General features: G+C 57.1%; 1 protein-coding gene across 1 annotated transcript; it reads right to left on the bottom strand.

Moving 5' to 3' along the window:
• Positions 1-5,907: 5,907 nt before the first annotated feature.
• ST6GALNAC6 (ST6 N-acetylgalactosaminide alpha-2,6-sialyltransferase 6) lies at positions 5,908-15,654 on the bottom strand (the record flags this gene model as incomplete). The annotated part of the gene is made up of 6 exons (XM_084238275.1): positions 5,908-6,097; positions 6,719-6,826; positions 9,549-9,955; positions 11,938-12,117; positions 14,034-14,124; positions 15,629-15,654. 6 exons carry the CDS (start codon positions 15,652-15,654, stop codon positions 5,908-5,910), a joined length of 1,002 nt encoding a protein of 333 aa, XP_084094401.1.
• Between the last annotated feature and the right edge of the window lie 4,881 nt (positions 15,655-20,535).

The raw sequence follows: 20,535 nt of genomic DNA, 5'->3' as shown, positions 1-20,535 counted from the left end.
TTGGGTTACAGGCTCCGCACCCAGGCCTTATAAGGCCCCCAAATCAGGGCCCCAGCAACTCCCAGTAGGACTGGGTGGTGTTCCCAGAGGCATGGGGTACCCCAGAGGGAGAGCAACCTAACTTCAATTGCAAGGCCAAGTCTCCCAGCTCCTGATCAAAAGCAGCCTTCCCAGTGGTGGGTAACGACCTTGGAGTCAAATCCCAGCTCCATCACTCAGCTGTGTGCCCTTGGGCCGCTGGTGTCCCCTCTCTGGGCCTGCGTTTTTCAGCCCGTGCTACTACTGCTGAAGCGTCCTGCCGTGCTGGGGCAAGCCTCCACGTGAGTGCCCATCCCTTCAGGAGGCTGTGGCTCCGGGCCAACATCCCAGGGGGGTCCCGCCCCTCCAGCACAGTGAAACGACAAGATGGAACAGCTCTGCAATCACCCAGACTCTCGCACCAGGTCCTCCCTGCAGGGAGTCAGGCCACAGGGCTCCCTCCCCAGCCTCAGCTGAACCTGCCAAGGGCAGGGACCTGGAGCCCCAGGAGCACCGGCTGGGACAAAGGGGTGACTGTCTGGGAAGGCGGGAGGGGCTGCCACACACACACAAAGACACACAGTGTGGCACAAACACCCACAGCAGAGTCTGGGGAATAAGACACGGAGGCGCACACAGATCATAACCACGGATACAAACACACAAGCCCCCAGGGTACTCTCACGCGCAAACCGCAGCCCCCAGGTTCCTGCGGCTCCCCTACTTCCCCCACAGGCGCCCTCCCCCCCGCGCGCACAGACAGCCGCACAGGCACACACTGACCTGGGGGAGGGGTGCGGGTGGGCGCTGGGGCCAGTGCGTGCCCTGCCCGTCCTCGCCCGCCGCCTGCAAAGGCGACTATTTATAAGGCTGTCAGCAGCGCACGGCATGCCGGGAGCAGCTCCGTGGTGGCAGGCAGGAAAGGAGGGAGGGAGAGCGGACCGGGAAGGGAGGGGTGTGGACTGGAACCCTCATGGAAATCCAGAGCAAGACTGGCGCCCCCCATAGAGCACCCCAGGTGGCTGTGCCTGCGCATGTGCGCCGCACTTGACAGTGTGCAAGGGTTTCCATCCACGCTGCCGCCATCGTGCAAGTCTCCCTTAGACCGCTGGGGACCAGAGAGACCCTGTGCAGAGAGTTGATGGCCGAGAGAGGCCAGACCAGGAAGGCGGAGACCCAGGCGTGGATTATTGGGGCTTTGCTTGCCAGACAAGGCCCCCAGCCCCTCCTCAGGTCCTGCCCAGAGGCCATCCCTGCTGCAAGGTGCCCTGCAGCTCCATCCCTGCTGCAAGGTGCCCTGAGAGCTCCCCTGGGGCTGAAACCACCCCCTCCCAGTGGGGTGGATGTGTGGATTACAGAAGCCCAGCCCTGGCCCCACAGAGCTGCCAGGCAGCTTCCACATGCGGGTCTTGATAATACTGATCAAAACTAAAGAAATAAATAAATGACTCCCACTGGGGAGCCCTCCCGGCACACCAGGCGCTGGGTGGAGCACTGCTCTCAGACCACACCTGATTCTTTACATACAGAGGGTGAGATCCCGTCCGTACAACAACCTGCCTGAGAGTCCGGAAGGCGATGTGCTTCTCCAGCATTTGCTTAGAGACCGCACAGAGCAGCAGGTGCTAAGTAACGTGGAAACAGAGAGAGCCCGGGACCAGGCGGCTTCGGAAATCATGCATTTGCCCACCGGACCACGTGGAGACCCTGAACACAAGCCAGCCTCGCTGGCCCCCAGCAGCCCCCAGCCGCCCCCAGCCGCCCCCAGCGGTGGGCTTGGTTGACTTTCAAATGTGTCTTACAGGCACTAGGGAGTCAGGAGGGTGTTTGAGAGTGACACTACCAGGAGAGTGAGTGGTTTCCTAGCAACAGCAGCAGCCAGGACCAGCTCTGCCACCTGGGACCTCAGACAAGGTCCTTATATCTTAGGACTTCATTTCCCCTGCTGGAGAGGGAAGCACTGGGCCAGAGGTTCTGCATTTCAAGGTGTTTGAAAGGCCCTCTGAAAACACAGCAGTGGGTGTGGGCATTGGCACGGCCTCCCGACCTTTGTGGAAAGCAAGAGCATGTTGATCAAGATTTCCTTTACCTTAGGAATCCCTTACAAGGGCACAGAGGTGCCAGCCAGTGTGGGGCTGACGGAGGGGCAGTGGCACCACCAGGTGGGGCCCGGCAGGACAAAGGAAGCTGGATGTCCTCACGGCTGGCGCGGCAAGAGGCCCTGGACATGAATTGGTACCAAAAGGCCTGCGCAGGTGTGGCCTGCCCCCAGGAGAGTAACTGACCACCTGCAGGAGTGGGGGTGTGCGAGTAAAACCCACTCCCAGGATTTTTCTGCTTTTTTTTTTCATTTTAACAGCTCTGAAATCGTGTTGCCTTATCTCAAACCAATGGCATCTTAAAGTTAAAATGAAGCAAAACTGGTCAGGGGCGTGTATGCACAGGACGCCCAGAGGGAAGTAGGACTTTCACTTTGTCAGGCCACCCCAGGCTCCTTTTTTTCAAAATTCAACAGCACCTGTTACTTTATATAAACCATCTTGACACAGATGTTCCCCGAGGACATTGCGCTAAGTGAAATGTCAGTCACAAGAGACAAACGACAAAAAAAAAGTGTATGATTCTACTTGTTTGAAGTCTTTAAAGTAGCCACATTCCTAGAAGCAGAATGGAGCATGGTGGTTACCAAGGTGGGCAGGTGGATTCCGAGTCATCTAGTAGAAATAGAGTTTCCGATAACGCAAGATGACGATGTTCTGGAGCGCCAGTTCACAGCCACGTAAATACACTTAACATGACTGACCCGGCTACACTTAACATGACTGACCCGGCTACACTTAACGCTGGTGAAGATAGAAAATTCTGTGGCTTTTTTACAATCAAAATAAAATTTTTAAATGTGAAACTTTAAGTACCTTAAGTTTTAATTATTTAATTTGCATATGGCCTAAGGTTTTCCATCAGGGCTGGGATACTGAAGTTTGGGGATTTTTTCCTCCCACTTATAATCTAGAAGAAGGGAGAGAGGAAGGGCAGAAAGAAGGGAGGCAAGGAGAAAGGAAAGGAAGAGCAGAAAGGAGAGCGGGAATGAAAACAAGTGCATGGAAGAAAAAATATGGACGTTTCTACCCTCGACTATAAATAGGGACTAGAACTGCGAGGCGTCCTCACTTCCTATCTTATATCATTTGTATGGTTTAAATTATTGTATGTGATATAAAAATACCTAAAAACATAAGCAAATAATTGAAACCAAACTTAAGAAAATATTTTGGTCAAAGAAAGAATTCTGAGGTTTGAAAATATGTCCGTGTCGAGGGGCTGGGGGTGAACTGGGGCAGCCTCCCTTTGAGGGTCACAGCTGGATCACACAGACCCCAGGTTCGGGCTGGCCCAAGTGGGCCAGGGGTCGGGGCGGCCACCGAAAGAGCTGGAACAGGGGCTTGGAGAAGCACCCGGGCCCCCATGGGGCAGGAAAGATGCCTATTCCCACATCCCCACGGCCCAGCATGACCTTAAGCTCCCCACGGAGCCCCTGTCGCTTCAACACACTCACCACCTGAGTCAGGTCAGGTGGGCCCAGGCCCTGACCCTGCAAACTCCCTGGCCAGCCCGCTGCAGTCCAGCAAGGAGGATGGTGCCCTCGAGTGGGCTCGCCTCCCCCGGGGCTCCCTGCCACTGCCACAGCCTGCTGAGCAGGGCTGTGCCGCCCACCCTAGGCTTTGTCCCTGCCACCCTCCCTCCCTACCTGACATTCCCAGCCCCATCCGTTGCAGCTAATGCACCGCATAAGGTGGCTACTGGGAGCGTGACACGCATGTGAATGGAGAAAATCGGGGTGCCATTCCTGTGTCCAACTCCACGGCTCACCGTCCCCACTGGCCCAGCGCCAGGAGAGCTCTTGCTCAGGCCCCAGCAGGCTGCCTGCCCATGTCTCACACAGCCACCCTTTGTTCGGCCTCTGCTCCCAAGGGCATCTTATCTGCCTAAACAGGTTGTAATCTCCCAGAGTCACGGACCCCTTTCCTCGTGCCAACCTAGAGTAAACAAGTCCTCTCTCTGAGAGGCTGGCGGCAGGAGAGGCAGCATCCACAGCACCACACCCTCCCAGGGAGGCCTGACTACCTCCTGCTGGGCCCTGCAGGAAATTCTGGCTTCCGACCCACAGCACCCCCAGGCCCCAGAGCCAACCTCTGCCCCCTCCATCCCCTGCTCTGCCTCCTCCCCCTCCTGTCCTCCCAGGCTGCTTTCAGGGATGGGGGATATGCTTCTCCCACCCTCTCCCTGCCGGAAGCTCTCTCCCCAGAGCTCAGCAGGACCCTTTTGGTCCTTCAGGCCTCGGAAGAACGTCACCTCCTCAAAAGTCCCTCTGGCAGCTGCCTGTGTCATTGTCTTTGTAACCCTTAGGAGTCAGACTGGGACAGAACCCATAGTGGGGCCCCTCCCCTCCCTAGAACCTGAGCCCCTGAGAGAGCAGAGTCTGGGGGCTCCAAGGTGAGGAGACTTGCCCAAGGTCACAAAGGCAGGGGGAGGTGGGACTGGAAATGCCAGCTGGGCTTGGTTCCAGAACCCTGCCACCCAGGGTTTGACTCACTGGCAGGCTGACAGAGCTGGCCGTTCTGCTGGCCTCCTAGTCCGCAGCCTGCAGGGTGTGGGTACAGTCCAGAGAAGGCCTGCAGCGCAGGGCCACAGGGAGCTGAGGGGCATCTGGAGACACAGGAACTGGAGCCAGAGCTTAGGTGCATTTATTCCTGTACAAATCATTACAAAACCCAGTCTGGTGTAGTTGCCAGCCCCCGCCGTAATGTGCAATGGCTCGCTGCTGGCCTCCCAGTCCACAGCCTCCTCCAGGAAGCCCTCCAGTCTTCCCTCTGGGCTCTGGGAGGCAGGGGGCAAGCCCCACCTGGGTCCTGCAGTAAAGTGTCTGATGCAGAGTCGGGGGACAGAACCAGGTGACCCGGTAGAGCCTTCCCAGGCCCAGCTCAGGGAGAGCCTTGGAAGCCTCCAGCAGCTGCAGACAAGGGGGCTACACAAAACCCCAGTTTGGCTGGGATTCCCCCTTTCTCAGCCTGCAAGGCTCCCCAACAGGTGGAAAGCCTCCCTGCAGGATGGCAGAAAATGGGGCCTGGCTCTTCAAGAGCCAAGCTAATGGCAGCTGGGCTGAGGGGCTAAGAAAACAGCGGAAAGGTCTCATCCCGGTTTAGAGTCCCCCAGACCCTGGGGAAGTTTGCGCAAAAATACCCTCAAGTTTCTAGGAGGAGGAGACCGGCAAGGGGTCCCCTGACATCCCAAGGAGCTGAGCCCCCAGGGGGTAGTTGATGGGGGGAGCCAGGCTTCGAGAGAACAGACCCAAGGCAGCCGGTGGGCGAGGGAGGGGCCCAGACTCCCGGTCCCCTGGCACTGGGGCAGCGCCCACCCCCGGACGCTGGCCCCCCACTTCTGGGCGCCCCCCACCCCGCTGGCCTCGGACGGCTCTTCCGGCTCTGGAAGGCGAAGGGGGCATCAAGGCCCACCTCCGTGGGGCAGGACCCAGCGACCCCGCCAGCAGAGAGGGCGCGGGCCGTCCTGGGGCGCTGACCGAGGCTGCTGGGAAGGGGCAGGCCTCAGCCTCCGACCGCTCGGAAATACCCTGATTGACGCGCTCTGACCCTGACTGCGCGAGAAACACCTCGACACCCCTGACGAACCGCGCAGAAGCCCGAGACCCTGATTGGCCACAAAATCCCCCCATGCGCCGACTGGCTGGAGGCATCACCCCGCAAGGCCCTGACTGGCCGGAGGACCCCCGTCAGCCCTGACTGGCCAGGGCACACTTCGGCCAGCCTCGACTGGCCAGGAGGGCGCGTCCAGGACGGGGCGGACACCGCTCCCTGGTCCCTCGAGGGCGGCCTAGGTCCAGGACGGGTGGGAGAAGGTGATGCCGTAGAGCTGGGCCCAGGACGAGAAGACCCTCTTCTCGGTGATGAAACGGTGGTGGTTGCCCTTGCGGCTGTGCTCGTTCTGGATGTAGGTGACACACTCGTCGGGCCCCTTGGGCTCATAGTAGTGGTAGGGCATGCGCTGCAGGCGGGGCCGCTGGCTGGGCAGAGCACACGGGCCAGTGAGCGCGGGCCCGGCACGCCCTGCCCGCTCCAGCCCTGGCCTGCTGCCGGCCATCGGCCGGGAGGGCTCCCTGCCCCTCCCTGGGACGGGTCCCGTCTGTGAAATGGGTAGGGTGGAACAGGTGTAGACCATGACGTTTTTTCTTTTTTAGCGCAGCCCAGCCTTTTCCTTTCTCCAGGAGGACCGCAGCACAGGGAGGGTCGGGCTGTGGGCTCTGGAGCCTGCCCCACCCCCTACTATTTGTGGAAACGTCCTCAGGTTTTCTCCTCTATGATGGGGGAAGAATAATGTCCCTACCCCTTAGGGTCACCATGAGGAATAAATGAGGTCATTGCGGTCATGCTTGGTTACCCCGGGTAGCACAGCGGAAAACAGCTGCCACCACTCAGCTTTTCATGCCATAGTGATAGTTCTTATTAATATCCAGACTCTGGAGTCTGCACCGGAGGTGGGGCCCTGGCATAGCTCCCAGGGGCCCAGCTCTCTGCGGAGCTGTCTGAACACCATGAAAGGGAGGCCCATGAAGGCATCCTCTTGGCCAAGCCTCCAGGCCCCCAGCTTCATCCTGAGGCCAATGACGGATTTTGCGGGGGCTCACCTGCAGTAGTCAGGAGGGACCATGCCGTAGACGTGCACGTGGTCACACAACTCCACCGCAATCACCATGGTGAACCAGCCTGTGCTCAGCCACGAGTGGGACTTCTCCCTGGAGGCAGAGAGGGGTCATGATGAGTGCCGGGACAGGCAGGGAGGGAGGGTCAACTCACAGGGGGGGTCTCTCAGAGCTCCTCGCCCCTCCAGCCAGGGGGCACACCAACCATTTGCTACCCCCAGTGCAGCCCCCCTGGGGCCGTGCCGCAGGCTAGCACAGGGCTTGTCTGGGCAGATGCACCAGGTGTGGAGAGAGCACCCTGGAGGGAAACAGAGGGTACAGGGCATGCTGGGAATAAACTCCTGGGAGAACCAGCACACTTGGGCTGTGAATTCCCAGGCTGAGAATGACCTTGGCCACACAGCGTGCTGGAAGGATGGCGGGAGAAACAGACAAGAGCCTAGAGCTGTGTGGCCCACAACTGCAGCCACAAGCCACCTGTGGGCACATGAGCCCTGACCCGGGGTTGAGACACAGTGTGAAGACACATGGGATTTCTTAGTGTGAAAAAAGTATGTGGGCTGGGTCGTGATGATTTTTGATATCGAGTACATGTTGACTTACAAATTTTTTGCAAGTATTTGAATGAAGGTGGTTTTTTGAAAAGTTTAAAAGAAAATAAACTTCTCCCAAGACTGATAAAGAAGAGTGAAAAGACACAAATTAGAAATATCAAGAATAAAAAAGAGGGCCTCCCCTGGTGGCGCAGCGGTTGAGCGCTGGGCTGCGAGGCTGCAGCCTCGCAGCGCTGGTTGGTTCCCCGGCCGCCAGCGAGAGTCCCACAAAAAAAAAAAATAAATAAATAAATAATAAATAAAAAAGAGACCTATAGACACCAGAAGGATAATTTAAAAAAAAAAAAAACAAAACTACACACGTGAATTTGACAACTTAGGTAAAATGGGTCAATTCGTTGAAAATGACAAGCTACCAAAATGTACCCAAGATAAAATAGATAACCTGAATATCCTGTAATTATTAAAGGAAGTTAATTCATAGTTTAAAATCTTCCCAAAAGGGGGGCCTCCCTGGTGGTACAGGGGGTTAAGCACCGCACTATGAAACTATCCGCAGCCTCTGCAGCAGGAGCTCGGTCCCTGGTCGGCCGGGGAGCTACCCACACGGCGCAGCAGACCTCTCCTGTCTCCCCACTGCTCCCCTCAGCAGTGTATTTCAGTCAATCTGCCTATTCTGTTCCCCACTCTGTCTCCGGTGAATCCTCTCACCCTCCCCCACCTCTGGCTTGCACCCCAGCTCTTGTATGCATAAATAAATAAATCTTTTAAAATAAATAAATAAAAACAAAATCTTCTGAAAAAGAATCTCAAGCCTTAGAGTTTCACTGGCAAATTCTATCAAACATTTTAAGAATGAATACCAGTTCTACACACTCCCAGAAAATAAGAAGAAATATTTTCCAATTCATTTTCTGAGGCCTGCACTACCCTTTTACCAAAGCCAGTTAAACAGTACCAACAACAAGAATAATATATGACAACCAAGTGGAGTTTATTCCAGAAATGCAAAGCTGACTCAGTTTTCAAAAATCAATCAATATAAACCCACCATATTAATAGTCTGAAGAAAAACCATGTTATCAATTTATGCAGAAAACAATCAAATTCAATACCCAGTCATGGTAAAAATTCTATCAAGGTTGAGAGGTGATACCATCCCAGGAATTTTTGTAAATTTTTATTAAGCTAGAATTAAAAAAAAAAAAACAAAAACAACAAAAAAATCTCTTAGAGACTAGTGGCAGAAGGAACTTCCTCAACTGGTGAAAGCCAGCTGCAAAACCTTCCGCTTACACTATAATTAATTGTGGAAGACTGCATGCTTCCCCCTAAGCCTGGGGCTGAGAAGAGGATGTTTGCTCTCACCGCTTCCAACATTGCATGGAACATCCTAGCCAGTGCAAGATGGTGAGATAAATAATAGGCATACAAGACTGGAAGGAAGAAATAAAACTCCTTTGTTGCATGTACTTACAAAGTGATCATCCACATAGAAAATCCCAAAGAATCTACAAAAATCTCCTAGAACTAGTAAGTTGTGCAAGGTTACGAGATATAGGCTATAACATACAAAACTCAATATTTCTATATACAAGCAATGAAAAACTAGGAGCCAAAAACCATTTTGAATACGATCTAAATAGTAGCAAAGTAGTTTAAATATTTAAGTATAAGCCAAACAAAATATGTACAAGATCTAAATTGGTCATATTATGTAAATAAAATTACAAAATTAAATTCATTTCAGTTTTTTCTCTTTTAATGTGGCTCCTATAAAAATTTAAATTACATATGTGGCTTTTATTATATTTGTACATCACTGGCCTAGCTTTTTTAGGGAGATTAATCAAGAGCAGGACATGCTGGAAATGAATAGCCTTAGAATAGAGCATGCTGGGAGCAACTGTGTGCTTAAAGCGAGACATGCTGGGAGTAGCCAACACTTCCCACAAGGAACGCAATGGGAGCTCTCCTTACAGATTCTAGGAGTGACTGTGCAACCTCAGAGCAGAGCATGCTGGGAGGCCCTGTTCCCTCAGCACAAAGCATGCTGGGAGGAAGCCCTCCTGGGGAGACAGGACCATGCAGAGCACACTGGCAATGACTCATGCTAGGAGCTGGATGTGAAGAGAACTCCCCTAGAAGACCTGAGCAGAGGGTGACTAGAAATGGTCACATCCTCAGCAGTGCGTGGAAGAGGCCCCAGGCCAAGGAGGAGCACAGGGCTGGACGGAGGGGGGCAGGCAGGAGGCTGGTACCTGTCCTTGCCTGTCTCACCCCGGAAGAGGTCGTCAAACTGGCGCATGCGGCCGGGAGAGACGGCGTAGGCCTCCATGTTGGGGAACACCAGGCCTGCCCGCTGGATGAAGCGCACGAGGCTGCCCTGGGGCTTCTGCATCTTGTTAGGGGGACCCCAGAAGATGAACACGGTTTCGGGGGTCCGGTTGACGAACTCCTGAGGCCTCCGCAGCACACGGAACACGCTGGAATGGGCCACCACGCGAAAAGTGGTCTTGTTGCCCACGTCGGCAGAGTAGCCCGTGGTGGGCGCGTCGTTCATGCGGATGGTGCACTCCGCCCGCTCGATCTCGGGGCCCAGCTTGGTGCCCAGTAGGTGGCTGGAGCTGGTGACAATCACACACTGGCGGCACCGGGAGGGCAGCGTCTGGGGCACGGAAAGTCAACACTGTCAGGACCACTCAGTGCAGGCCCCAGCCTGTGCCCTCAGGCCTCAGGAGACCAGTGATATTACGCCCACTGTAACGACAGGCAGCTGAAGCCTGGCTGTTCAACATTCAACACGTATCAATAAGGAATAATCACATGACACATGACAGAGAGTGACAGCAAGCTGGCGAGTGGCCAGGTACTGGGGACAGAGCAATGAGCAAAGGAGACCAGACTCCTGTCTTCGAGAAGTTCACAGTCAGTGAGACAGGCGCTGAGCAAGATAAAATCATGCCAGGTAATAATAAGTAACGTGCAGGGAAGAAAACAAAAGAGGGGAAGAGGGTCTAGCTACTCTAGGAAGGTGGTCCTGGAGGCCTCTCTGAGCTGAGAAGGAACCACACAGCGAAAGGTATTAAAGGCCCGAGGACTGGTAGGACTAGAGGCTCTGACATGGGAACGACCGTGGTTTGCTGAGAAGCAAAAGAAGGTCACTCCCTTGATCGGGGCAGAGTTAACAAGACAGAACAGGACCGCCATGAGGGGGGACCCTTGAGTCACATGGGGAGGAACGCGGGCCAGGACCGAAGCCAGGTCTATGGGCTATGAGGCCCCAGCCTCAGCCCAGCTCCCCCAAGAGCACATCCTCCCCGGTGCCCTGAGGCATGTCCACATCACCCATAAACAAGACACAGCTTGTCAAGAAGGAAAGGAGGTGCAGGCCCTTCCGGGTCACTGTTTCCCCACGGTGAAATGACCCAGTTGGAACCCCTGTTTCTGGGGCCATTTTCTGCCATGGAATTCTCTCACGCAGCCCTCAAGACTAAGCTCTGGTGGCTTCCCTCAACCCTGACTCCAAGATCCAGCAACACGTCCCGTGCACCTCCACCGAAGGCTTTTCCAGCTTTCCTGAGCTCCAGTTTTCTGGCCTCCCGGTCAGGCTGGAAAGAGCTACAAACCAAGCTCTGCTTCAGTCCTTCCACATCACTCACTCAAGCCCTTCCACATTCTCCTGGGCTCCTTTTAAATTTTTCTTTCAGGGACCTTTAGGGTACAGAAAGTACCCTAAACTAGGTGTGTCTCTGTCTCTGAACACCTGCTAATGAGCACTGTCCCTGTGAGGGTCTGTCGAGAGCCCTGGGCCCTCCACACTGCGTATGTGAAGACCCTGAGAAAATGGGGGGTCGTGAGGGAGGAGAGGTGGCACCCTCAGGGAGACTTCTTCCTCCTGGAAGGTGAGGTCCATGATCAAGGTCCCTAATTTTCTCCCTGACCTCAGGGAAAATGATTAGGGCTTGGAGGACAACAGGATGAATCCCGGAAATACCACCTGAGTTTCAAGGCTACCAAGCAAATAGAAGCCCCCAGGAATGACTTTTGGCCTCTCAACAAGCTGTACTCAGAAGGGGCTGAGGTTCCTCCCTCCTGTGTGACCTTGGACAAGTGTCTTCCCCTCTCTGAGCCTCGGTTTCCTCACCTCTTTGGTAGATGATAGTAACAGTGCGGCGCTCACAAGGGAGGTGTAAGGATGACTGGTGATCGCGGTGCCCGGCACACAGCAGGCCCTTGACAAAGGGCAGCTGCGATTGTCTGTTTTATGTCATCAGGTGCCCCCTTGGTCCTGCTCCCAAGCCCGCTGTGGGGTCCCCAGCTGAGACAGAGGTCAGTGAAAACCAGAGACACCCCTCCAAAGGGATTCTGACTCAGGACCTAGCAGGAGATTCACACGAAGGGTGGGACCTTGGAGAGAACTGAGGCGCAGAGAGGGACAGGAGACTTGTCCCGGGTCACACAGCAAACAAGGGGCTGAAGGCTCTGGAAGCCAAGCTCTGGCCTCCTGGGTCCATCCTCGCCTTTAGGAAGGATGGGGGGTGGGGAAAGCAGAGGTGGGGAGGAGGAGGCAGGGGCCGTGATGCTGGGCAGCGGCGGGGGATCAGCTGCCACGCAGGTCCCAGGGAGCCCCCCAAAATGGCTGCCTACCTTGTTGCCAAGAATGGGGATGTAGCCATCGGAGATGCGCCACTTCTTGAGGTTGACGGGCCGGCGGGTGCGGCCTCGCAGGGAGCCATAATGGAAGACCTCGTTGGCACTGTTGGAGCTGTAGAGGATGAGGATGGTGATGAGGGCAAAGAGGATCACGAACACTGCTGACCGCTGCTCCTGGAGAGGGGAGAGGTGGTGAGCGCCAGCCACCCGGCAGCCTCGGCGGCTCCCGTCCTGGCTACCTGCCATGCCTGGCCAACTCCTTCCCTGCATTCCAGACCAGCCAGGCACTACCTCCCCAGGAAGCCCTCCTGCAGCCCTCTGAGCACACTCGTTCCAAGCCCCACCACCACGCCATCCCTAAGACCATGAGCTCTGGGGGTTGGGACTGGGTCAGTCTTGCTCCCCACTCTATATATGTATCCCAGCTCCCGGAAGGCTCTTGGGGAGCGCTTCCTGGATTGCACGGGCCGCTGTGGAGTCAGCAGGACCCTCCAGCTGCAGCTGGAAGCCTGCCTGGAGACAGGTGGGACATTCAAACAAAGAGGGCCCCAGCCTTCCCCAAGAAGACTGCAAAGTCTTCTTGCAGGGTCTGCAAAGTTAGGTGTGATCTGGGAGGTCCTGGTTCTTTGTGAAGAGCAGCTCTGTGCCAGTTACGAAGTGTTGCATCTCAGCTCCAAGCTCACCCTTTTGGCCTGCTCTGTGGAAACAGATCTGAGCCTTTCAAAGGTTTTGTCTTCCCCATTGCCTGCATATTAAGCTGTGTCAGTAGAGGAGAGGGCGCTGGAGAGACACTGCGGGAGGAAAGGAGCTGGCTGCCCGGGCTCGTGAAGCAGGGCGGGGTTCTCCAGCAGCCTCGGGCAACCAGCCGCCCACCACCTCTCCCCTTCCTCCAGCACCCACCTCTGCAGTTTGGGAACACAGTGCTCTGACTCCAGATGTCGGCTGTGACCACAGCTTCCCCGGAGTCCCGCTCATGGTCACACAACCATCTAGACTGCCCTGAGACCACAGCTTTCGGTTGTCTGGGGCAGTTTTCTATCAGAGCCTGGAGCACCTCCCTGCAGCCATTTCCCATGACGGCCTTCCCTGCAGCCAGGAGGGTGGGCTGAGAACAACTACCAGCACATGCGAGCTGAGCTCTCGGCCCCCCAGGGGTCGCAGCTGTGCCCTCTCCAGCCAGGCCTGGACATCAGTCCAGGGTGCTGGCTGCGCCTTCTGCCTCCTATTCCTGTATTCCTTAGAGTTCCAGCCCCTCGTTACTCCCATGCCCAGTTACAGTTACTTCTTTATTTTTTTTTAATATTTATTTATGCATTCAAGAACTGGGAAACAGGCCAGAGGTATGGGGAGGTGGTGAGAGGATTCACCAGAGACAGAGTGGGGAACAGAATAGGCAGAGGGGAGCAGCAGGCGAGTCAGGAGAGGTCTGCTGCGCCATGTGGGTAGCTCCCTGGCCGGGGAGGGAACTCGTGCTGCAGTGGCTGTAGATAGCGTCATAGGTTGCGTCTTAACCCCTTGCGCCACCAGGGAGGCCCCACAGTTTCTTCTTTAAATTTACCTTTCCCTGTTCAAATCACTGTAAGGTTCCTCTCTCAGCTTGCACCCAGACTGAACCCCCAGAACATGCCACCCGTCCTTCATGATCTATAAGGGATCGTGGGCTTGAGGGAAGGTGTGTGCAGGGCCAGGCACACCAGGTGCTCAGGAAATGAGTGCACCGAGGACGGCGATCCTGATCAAAACGTTCTGGCATCTATTGCTCTGGCCATTCCCCCTCCCCAGCCTTCCACTCACCCCCACCTCCCCACGCCACCCTCACGCCTGCACGGACTTCACTCTCACCGTCCCCACCACCCCTCTCCTTCTCGACCGGTCAAACCCAAGAGACCAGACGTGGACCTGGGCCCGGAGAGAGGCAGGGGCTTGCCCAAGGCACACCCATCAGGGGCCAGAGACGGCTCAAAGCAGGGCCTCCATGCATCGGCCACCACTTGGTGGGGACAGGCTCATGGTAGCCGGGGTCTGAGCAAGTCTGCAGGAGCCTCTTTCACAGAGGGAAGTAAGAGGGGACAAGAATGCAGGGCACTTACTTTGTTGCTACTCATCTCTCTTCGGCGTCTGCTGAGGGGCAGGGGCCAGTGTCCCGCAGGTGGCCCAGGGGACAGTGATGTGGGCTCACACCTGCAAACCACAGAAAGGGTTATGGCCTGGGGACTCACCCCAGCGTCCAGCTGCTCAAAGGCTATACCCTACACACACACACACACACACACACACACACGCACACACACACAGCTCATCTGCCCACCTTTACTGTAAGGCTGAGGGCCATATTGATTTTGCAGGGGACCCTGAGGCCCAGAAAGGGCAGGAATTTGCTCTCCTCACACCCCGGCTCTCCTAGGCAAGTGGCTTCCTTGCTGGGGGCCCTGATGGGGTCCCCTATCCACTCTCCTACCCTAAGTCCTGCATGAGGCCCACATGGAGGAATAAAGACATTCCCTGTGGGTCTTCACTCTGTGCACAGCTCTGCCCCGGGCTACAGAAACCAGCCGTCTCTCCGGAGCACCTGCCCGCCCGTGCCCTGGTCACCGCCGCTGTCCTCTAAGCCTGGGCAGGCCAACCTGCGTGTCCCCTCCCGGCCAGCTGAGCGCTCTCAGAGGCACCATCCTCGCCCACAGCGGAGGCGAGAGGTGAGAAGGATGCAAGGACCCCGAATGACTCCATTAATTAGCCAATTAAGATCTTGAGGGCGAAGACACAGACTCATCCACCAGTGGCTGCAACCACAGCCCCACACTGGCGAGGGGGCTCTGGGTTCCACGAGCCTCGGGCAGTCCCGCCCTCCTGCCCCGGGGGCAGTGGCTTCCCTGCGAAGGGACAAGGCAGGCTCTGTTCCTCACTCCCAACGACAACACCCCTCCATCCTCGCCAGGGGCGCCGCTCCAGACTCAGTTTCCCCACCTGTCAAAAGGAGCAAGTACTTGGGTCCTGCCTCCTCCAGCAGCTTCCCGGCCAGAGGGCACCGGGGAGTTGCAGAAGCCGAAAGCAGGCCCTGGGGGGCTCCCAGCTCTCCACCCTCCTCGAGGGGCCTCTCAGCTCCAGCCGGGATCTCCGCCCCCTGACCTAGCTGCGGTTCACTCCTCCCCAGACACCAGGAATAGCCCGAAAAACCTCGGGCCAAAGGAGGGACCCCGCTCCTGATTGGCCAGGTCCTGGCTCCGCCCACCCCAAGCCCGCCCCCCATCCGCGGAGCCCCCCCTTTCCAGCCCGGCTTCAGGTTTCCACCCAGATGCAGCCCTCTCAACTACTCCGAGAGGTCCCGGGCCTCTCACGGGCTCAGTCCCCCGTGAAAGATCTGGACACAGGCTCCCCAGCAGGGCGCGCCGCCCGTCCTGGCCCCGCAGTCGGGGCAAAAGACAGAAAAGCCCAGAAGCCCAGAGTCGCCCCATCAGCCCTGGGGCCTCTGGCACCCCGGCCCTCCAGGGTGCACAAGCCCCCCCCCCACCCCCCCGCCCTTTCCTTGCTCCAGACACCGGAGCTCACCCGCCCCGGGCTCGACCCACCTCCCGCCTGCGCCTGAGCAGGGCCCCGGCCGGGCCCGCCGTCCGGGTCAGCCCCAGGGTCCAGCTCTGGGCCGGCCGCGGGCAGCGCAGCCTCGCAGCGTCATCCCGGGTCCACTTACTGGCTGAGGGGCCTCGAGCAAGCCATGCGACCGCCGCGCGCCTCAGGGTCCTCATCTGCGGGTGGGGAGAAGGCGGCGGCTCGGCCTGGCTGGACGGACTCAGGCCGCGGGGCCGGGCAGCGCGGGGCTCGGGGTGCGCGCGGCCGGCAGCGGCCGGGGCTGTGGTCACTCGCGTTCCAGGCCGCTCACCACGACCTGCCAGTGCAGCCTGCGCCCTCGTCCGCCCCAGCCCCGCCGCGCCCGGGGTGTGCGGGCAGCTGTGCGGGCAGCGGGGCGGCGCCTGGGGGTCGATCCCCCATTTCACAGGCGAGGAGACTGAGGTCCTCGGGCGCCGAGCGCCCGGGCAGGGCTGCCCGGAGCCCGCAGCGGGCCCGTTCACAGGCCTGTTGACAGGGTGCGCCCCGAGACTGAGCCCCCCGATCTCCCTCCAGGAGCCCACGCACCCTCCCCCGCGGCTGAGATAAGCAGAGGCCAGAGCGCCGGGCCCGGCCGGCACCGGCACCGGCACCGGCACCGGCACCGACACCGACGAGCAGGCCTGCGGGGAGCCACTCAGGCTGGGGGGCTGCAGCTCCGATCGGGGAGACTTCGTGCGTGGGCGGAGGGGGGCACACCCTGCCCTCAGTTTGGGGCTTTGCCTCTCCCAGCCCAGGGGGTCCCCCCACAGGAGTGGAAGCCCCCACGAGCGGCGTGGGAGGAGGGCTCCGCGGAGAAGGGGGAGGGGGACCCTAATTCAGAGACGGGGTGTTGAGCCCAGGGGTCCACGGGGGCGGGCGGGGGGGGCGCCTCACCCTCGGCGCCCGGCTCGGGCTGCCCCTCCCGACCCACCCCCGCGCTCGGGGTCCGAGCCCGGCCTCACCTGGGGTGCGCAGGGAGGCTGGACAGCGGCAGGGACGGGGCGGTCAGGGCAGGAGGCCCTGCGGACCCCGAGGCCGTCCTTGGGGCGAGGGCCGGGGGTTCCCTGCGCGGCTGCCAAAAGAGAGCGGGTCTAGGGGGGCCCCGGGGCCCCCCGCATCAATTCCTTTCCCCGGCGACCCCCGACCCCTCACCCCCGAGCAGACCGAGCCTCCCCCGCTCCCACGAGGCGCAGCTCACCTCCCCCGGGGAGCGCCCGGCCCCCCGCGGCCCCGGGCCCCCTCACATGGCGCCGGTGCCGAGAGCCGGGTCCGCGATGCTCCGGCCGCCCAGGCCCCGCCGCAGCCCGCGCCCGCCGGGTCCTAGCGCCGCCGCGGGCCTGGGAGGCGGGCGGGGCCGGGGCCGCGGTGGCTCCGCCCCGGGGTGGTGCCGGTGGGGGGGGTGGGGGGGGTCGGCCGAGGGGCCCCCTGGCCCGGGGCGCGCGAGGGCGTCGCGTTCGCCTCTGGGCCGCCTGGGAAAATAGCCCCTGCGTCCCGGAGGCCTCTAATGAGGCCCCATTCTTGTCTGGCTTTATTGTCGCCACGGTCCGGATGGGGAAACTGAGGCCCAGGGCACAGTACGCTCTGGAACTGGTTGAGTTTCTCCCTGGGCTCCTTTAAGCAAGGCCCCCAGAACCTTGCACGAGCAGCCACCGCGGTGAACTCGGGTTCACCCTTGGAGTCAAGTCCACTTCAGCCATTTACTACTAGCTGCGTGGCCTTCGCACATTCCCTTCCCTTCCCTTCCTTGCCCTTCCCTGCGCTAGAACCACCTCGCAGAGGGTGGTGGCCATTGAAAACGTTATGTTACTTCTTCTAATTATCGGGCTAGTCATGATATAATTTAATGAGATAGTGAAAAGTAACAGCCATCCATAGGGCCTGGTTTAAAACCCAAAGGCACAGCCCTGCTGAGTGGATGCTGCGGCTCAAGATGTCCCAGGAAAAGACGTCCGGATACTTAAGCGAGGCGAGCAACTTGAAGAACTGTGTCTTAGTGTTCACTTTGGAAAAAGAAATTGTAAAAATTTGCATTCCACTCCCGGGGTGAAACACTCTGGAGAAATTCTTGCAAATGTACACAAAGTTCAAAGGCGCAGTTCTTGAAGTGACACAACCGGAAGCAGCCCATGTATCACCTGCACAAGAACAGGGTTGGTTGGTTTGTTTTTAACAGGATTTTGTTTTTAACATGAGGATGTAGCCCCAGCATGGAATATTATATAGCAGGGGCGAAATGAATGAGCTGCAAGCTCAAGAATGAATCTCAGAGACACAAACTCAGTCAAGGAGTCAAATGTTGCTTAACGGGAGAAGTTGCTTAAGCACGGGCCAGCGGGCACCTGTCAGCCAGGCACAGGGCACAGCTTTTGTCTGTCACAGTGATGAACGTCTTAAAAGCAAAAGCCCAGAAACAGTTGTCCTTGTGGGGGGCAGCAGGGATGTGGGAGAGGCACCCAGTCCTTGGAATGAGCTGGTTTTTAACTTGGACATGGGATTAAGAAGTTCATTATAAAAAAGCAAAACAAAACAAAGAAGTTCGTTAATTATGTTTTATAACTTACAAGTACAATGCATGGCCACTTGTGTGTACCCCAGTATTTCAGAAGTAGGGGGCAGGAGGAAAGATAAGTCACGTGAGTATAAAGAGACATCTTTTGTCCAAACTGCTGACGAAAGTGTCAACAGTGGCTATTTCTGGACTGATGAGCGATAGGCTGTTTCTTTTCCTTTTTTTGGCTTACCTGTATTTCCATATTTCAGAAAATGGTTAAAGATTTTTAATCTTCAGTTTCGTTTTCTGTAGTTTCAATTACCCAAGTAATAATAAAGTAATGCTAAAGTAATAATAAAATAATAAAGTAATAATAAAATAATAATAAAGTAATAATAAAGGCAACATGCCTTTATTACATTATATGGTTACAACTACTCTTTTTTATTACTAATCATTGCTGTTCATCTCTCCTGCACCTAATTTATAAATTAAGCTTTAGCATAATGAGGTATGTATAGAGGGAAGAAAATATATCCAGATTTCAGCACCGTCATTTCGGGTATCCACCATGTGCCTCAAAACAGATACCCCAAGGATAAGGGGGGAGGTGGGGGCTATTGTATATTGAAAACATTTAATTTATAAAAAGTGAACTGCATATATTATATGACCCCTTTTTCCTTTTTTTATTTCCTTTCTTTAATCTAACTCTGCCTAAGGGCTTGTCAGCACACCCCCAGGTGTCTGGAATCCACTGGGCCAACCACTTGCCCTGGGGTGGGGAGGCTGCCCAGAGATGGCGCACCCTTCCCTGTTGCTTAATAAACTTCCAGGTTGTTTTGCTTTGGACTAATCTGGTAAGTTAACACAATGTTGTTTTTAATTAAAACAAAACTCAGGGGGGCCCTGAGGTCAAGTCTCCAGGCTCTAAAGACAAGATCCCTGAGGCAGCGGGGCCAGGGGAGGACACTAGTGGACTCAGGGTTTCCTACCCACCCGCCCCCCCAGCCCATCACCACCACCACATCCATCTGCTTCCTGCCCCTCAGCACCTTTCCCACCCCAGGCCCCTCCTGGGCTGCCACAGGAGGAAAAACACCCTGCAGGGGCCCTGATAAACTCTGCCTGGGCCTCAGAGAAAGGGAACCCCTTGCCTGAGGTCACTGGGCAGGTTAGAGGCTGTACCAGGAGGGCGGCATCTTGTCCCCAGCCCTCCTTCCAGCTCCAGCTCAGTGCCCCTACTCTGGATACCAGAGGGTGTGGCTGCCCAGCTCCTGGACCAAACTCGGACCTGGAGGCCCCTACTCCGGTCTGCCACGTTTCTGGACACAGGTTTATCCCAGGAGTCTCCGCTTTAGGTCTGATTTCCCTTTCCTGGGCCCCAAGAACAACCACGTCTTTCTCAGTGCTAAGCACTTTGCAAACATACCTCACCCAAACCTTAAAATAGCTTGTGAGGTGGGTACAAGTGGTGCCCCCGCTTTCCCGAGGAAGAAAGGGAGGCTCAGAAAGCACACAGGTGCTGCAGCTGGGGTGCCCACGCCTGTCTGCTGAACGACCACAAGTCTTTCTGCCAGAAGCCCCCCAGGCTGCCTCACTCCCTCACCAGGGCCCTCCTGGATGGGGGGCTGTGGTCAATCCTGCCCTCTGCCCAGAGCTGGTCTTCCCCTCATCCCGCCCTCCCCCATGGCCTAGGGGGAGTGGCCTCACTGTAGTGCCCCCTGCCTAGTATGGGTATCCTGGGTGGTACCAAAATTCTTGGTACCATAGGAATTTTCCCTCCCATGGAGTCCTGGAAGGAACACTCCAAGACCTCACCCACTGCTCCAGCTCCCAGCTTAGAGACCAAATCCAAGGCCTGGCGTGCCCACAATTGGCCATGGGTGTTTCCTGGGAGTCAGCCTCTCCCTCTGGGGAGAAAGAAGCTGAGAAAGGGGTCTCTGGAGAAGAGAGGGCAGGGAGGTCTGAAGTGGGCGAGGTCTGAAGACAGCGGCTGTTCTGTAAACAGTGGGTCTGGAATCAGGACAAGGACAGAGGCCACAATCGTCAGGCTGACCCAGAAGACACTGGGCACAGGTGACCACCAGTACCCTGAAGACCTGATGTTTTTCCCCACCTGGCTAGCAAGGTCTGAGTGAGTTCCGGGCCTGGACAAGGCCCCTCTGAGAGGAGAGGGCCCTTGAGATATCCCCAGGCTGTAGAGACCTCCCCACCCCTCCTTCCCTGGCTCACCTTGGCCTCTGTCCTCCTCCGGAGGAAGCAGGATCTCCGCAGGCCAGAGAGGACCTCACAGAGGAGCCAGAGGACGGAAAAACAGAAGTGCCCCCCCCCTACTTCCCAGGGCTGGGAAAAGGCTCCTGCCCCCACTCACCTCCTGGGAGCTGCGGTCTCCAGGGGGCCCGGTCACCAGGCCCATGAGGAAGTGGCTGGTGGATGGCCCCTGCCAGGTTACCAGCTTGGAACACTCTGTTAGGACCAACCCAGAGACAAATACCCCACCCAGGGGCAGAGCCAGG

Source organism: Talpa europaea, assembly GCF_964194135.1.
Source record: "Talpa europaea genome assembly, chromosome: 7".
NCBI classification, from domain to species: domain Eukaryota; kingdom Metazoa; phylum Chordata; class Mammalia; order Eulipotyphla; family Talpidae; genus Talpa; species Talpa europaea.
Note: the sequence above shows the minus strand (reverse complement) of the source record. Positions and strands in the feature narration are given on the sequence as shown.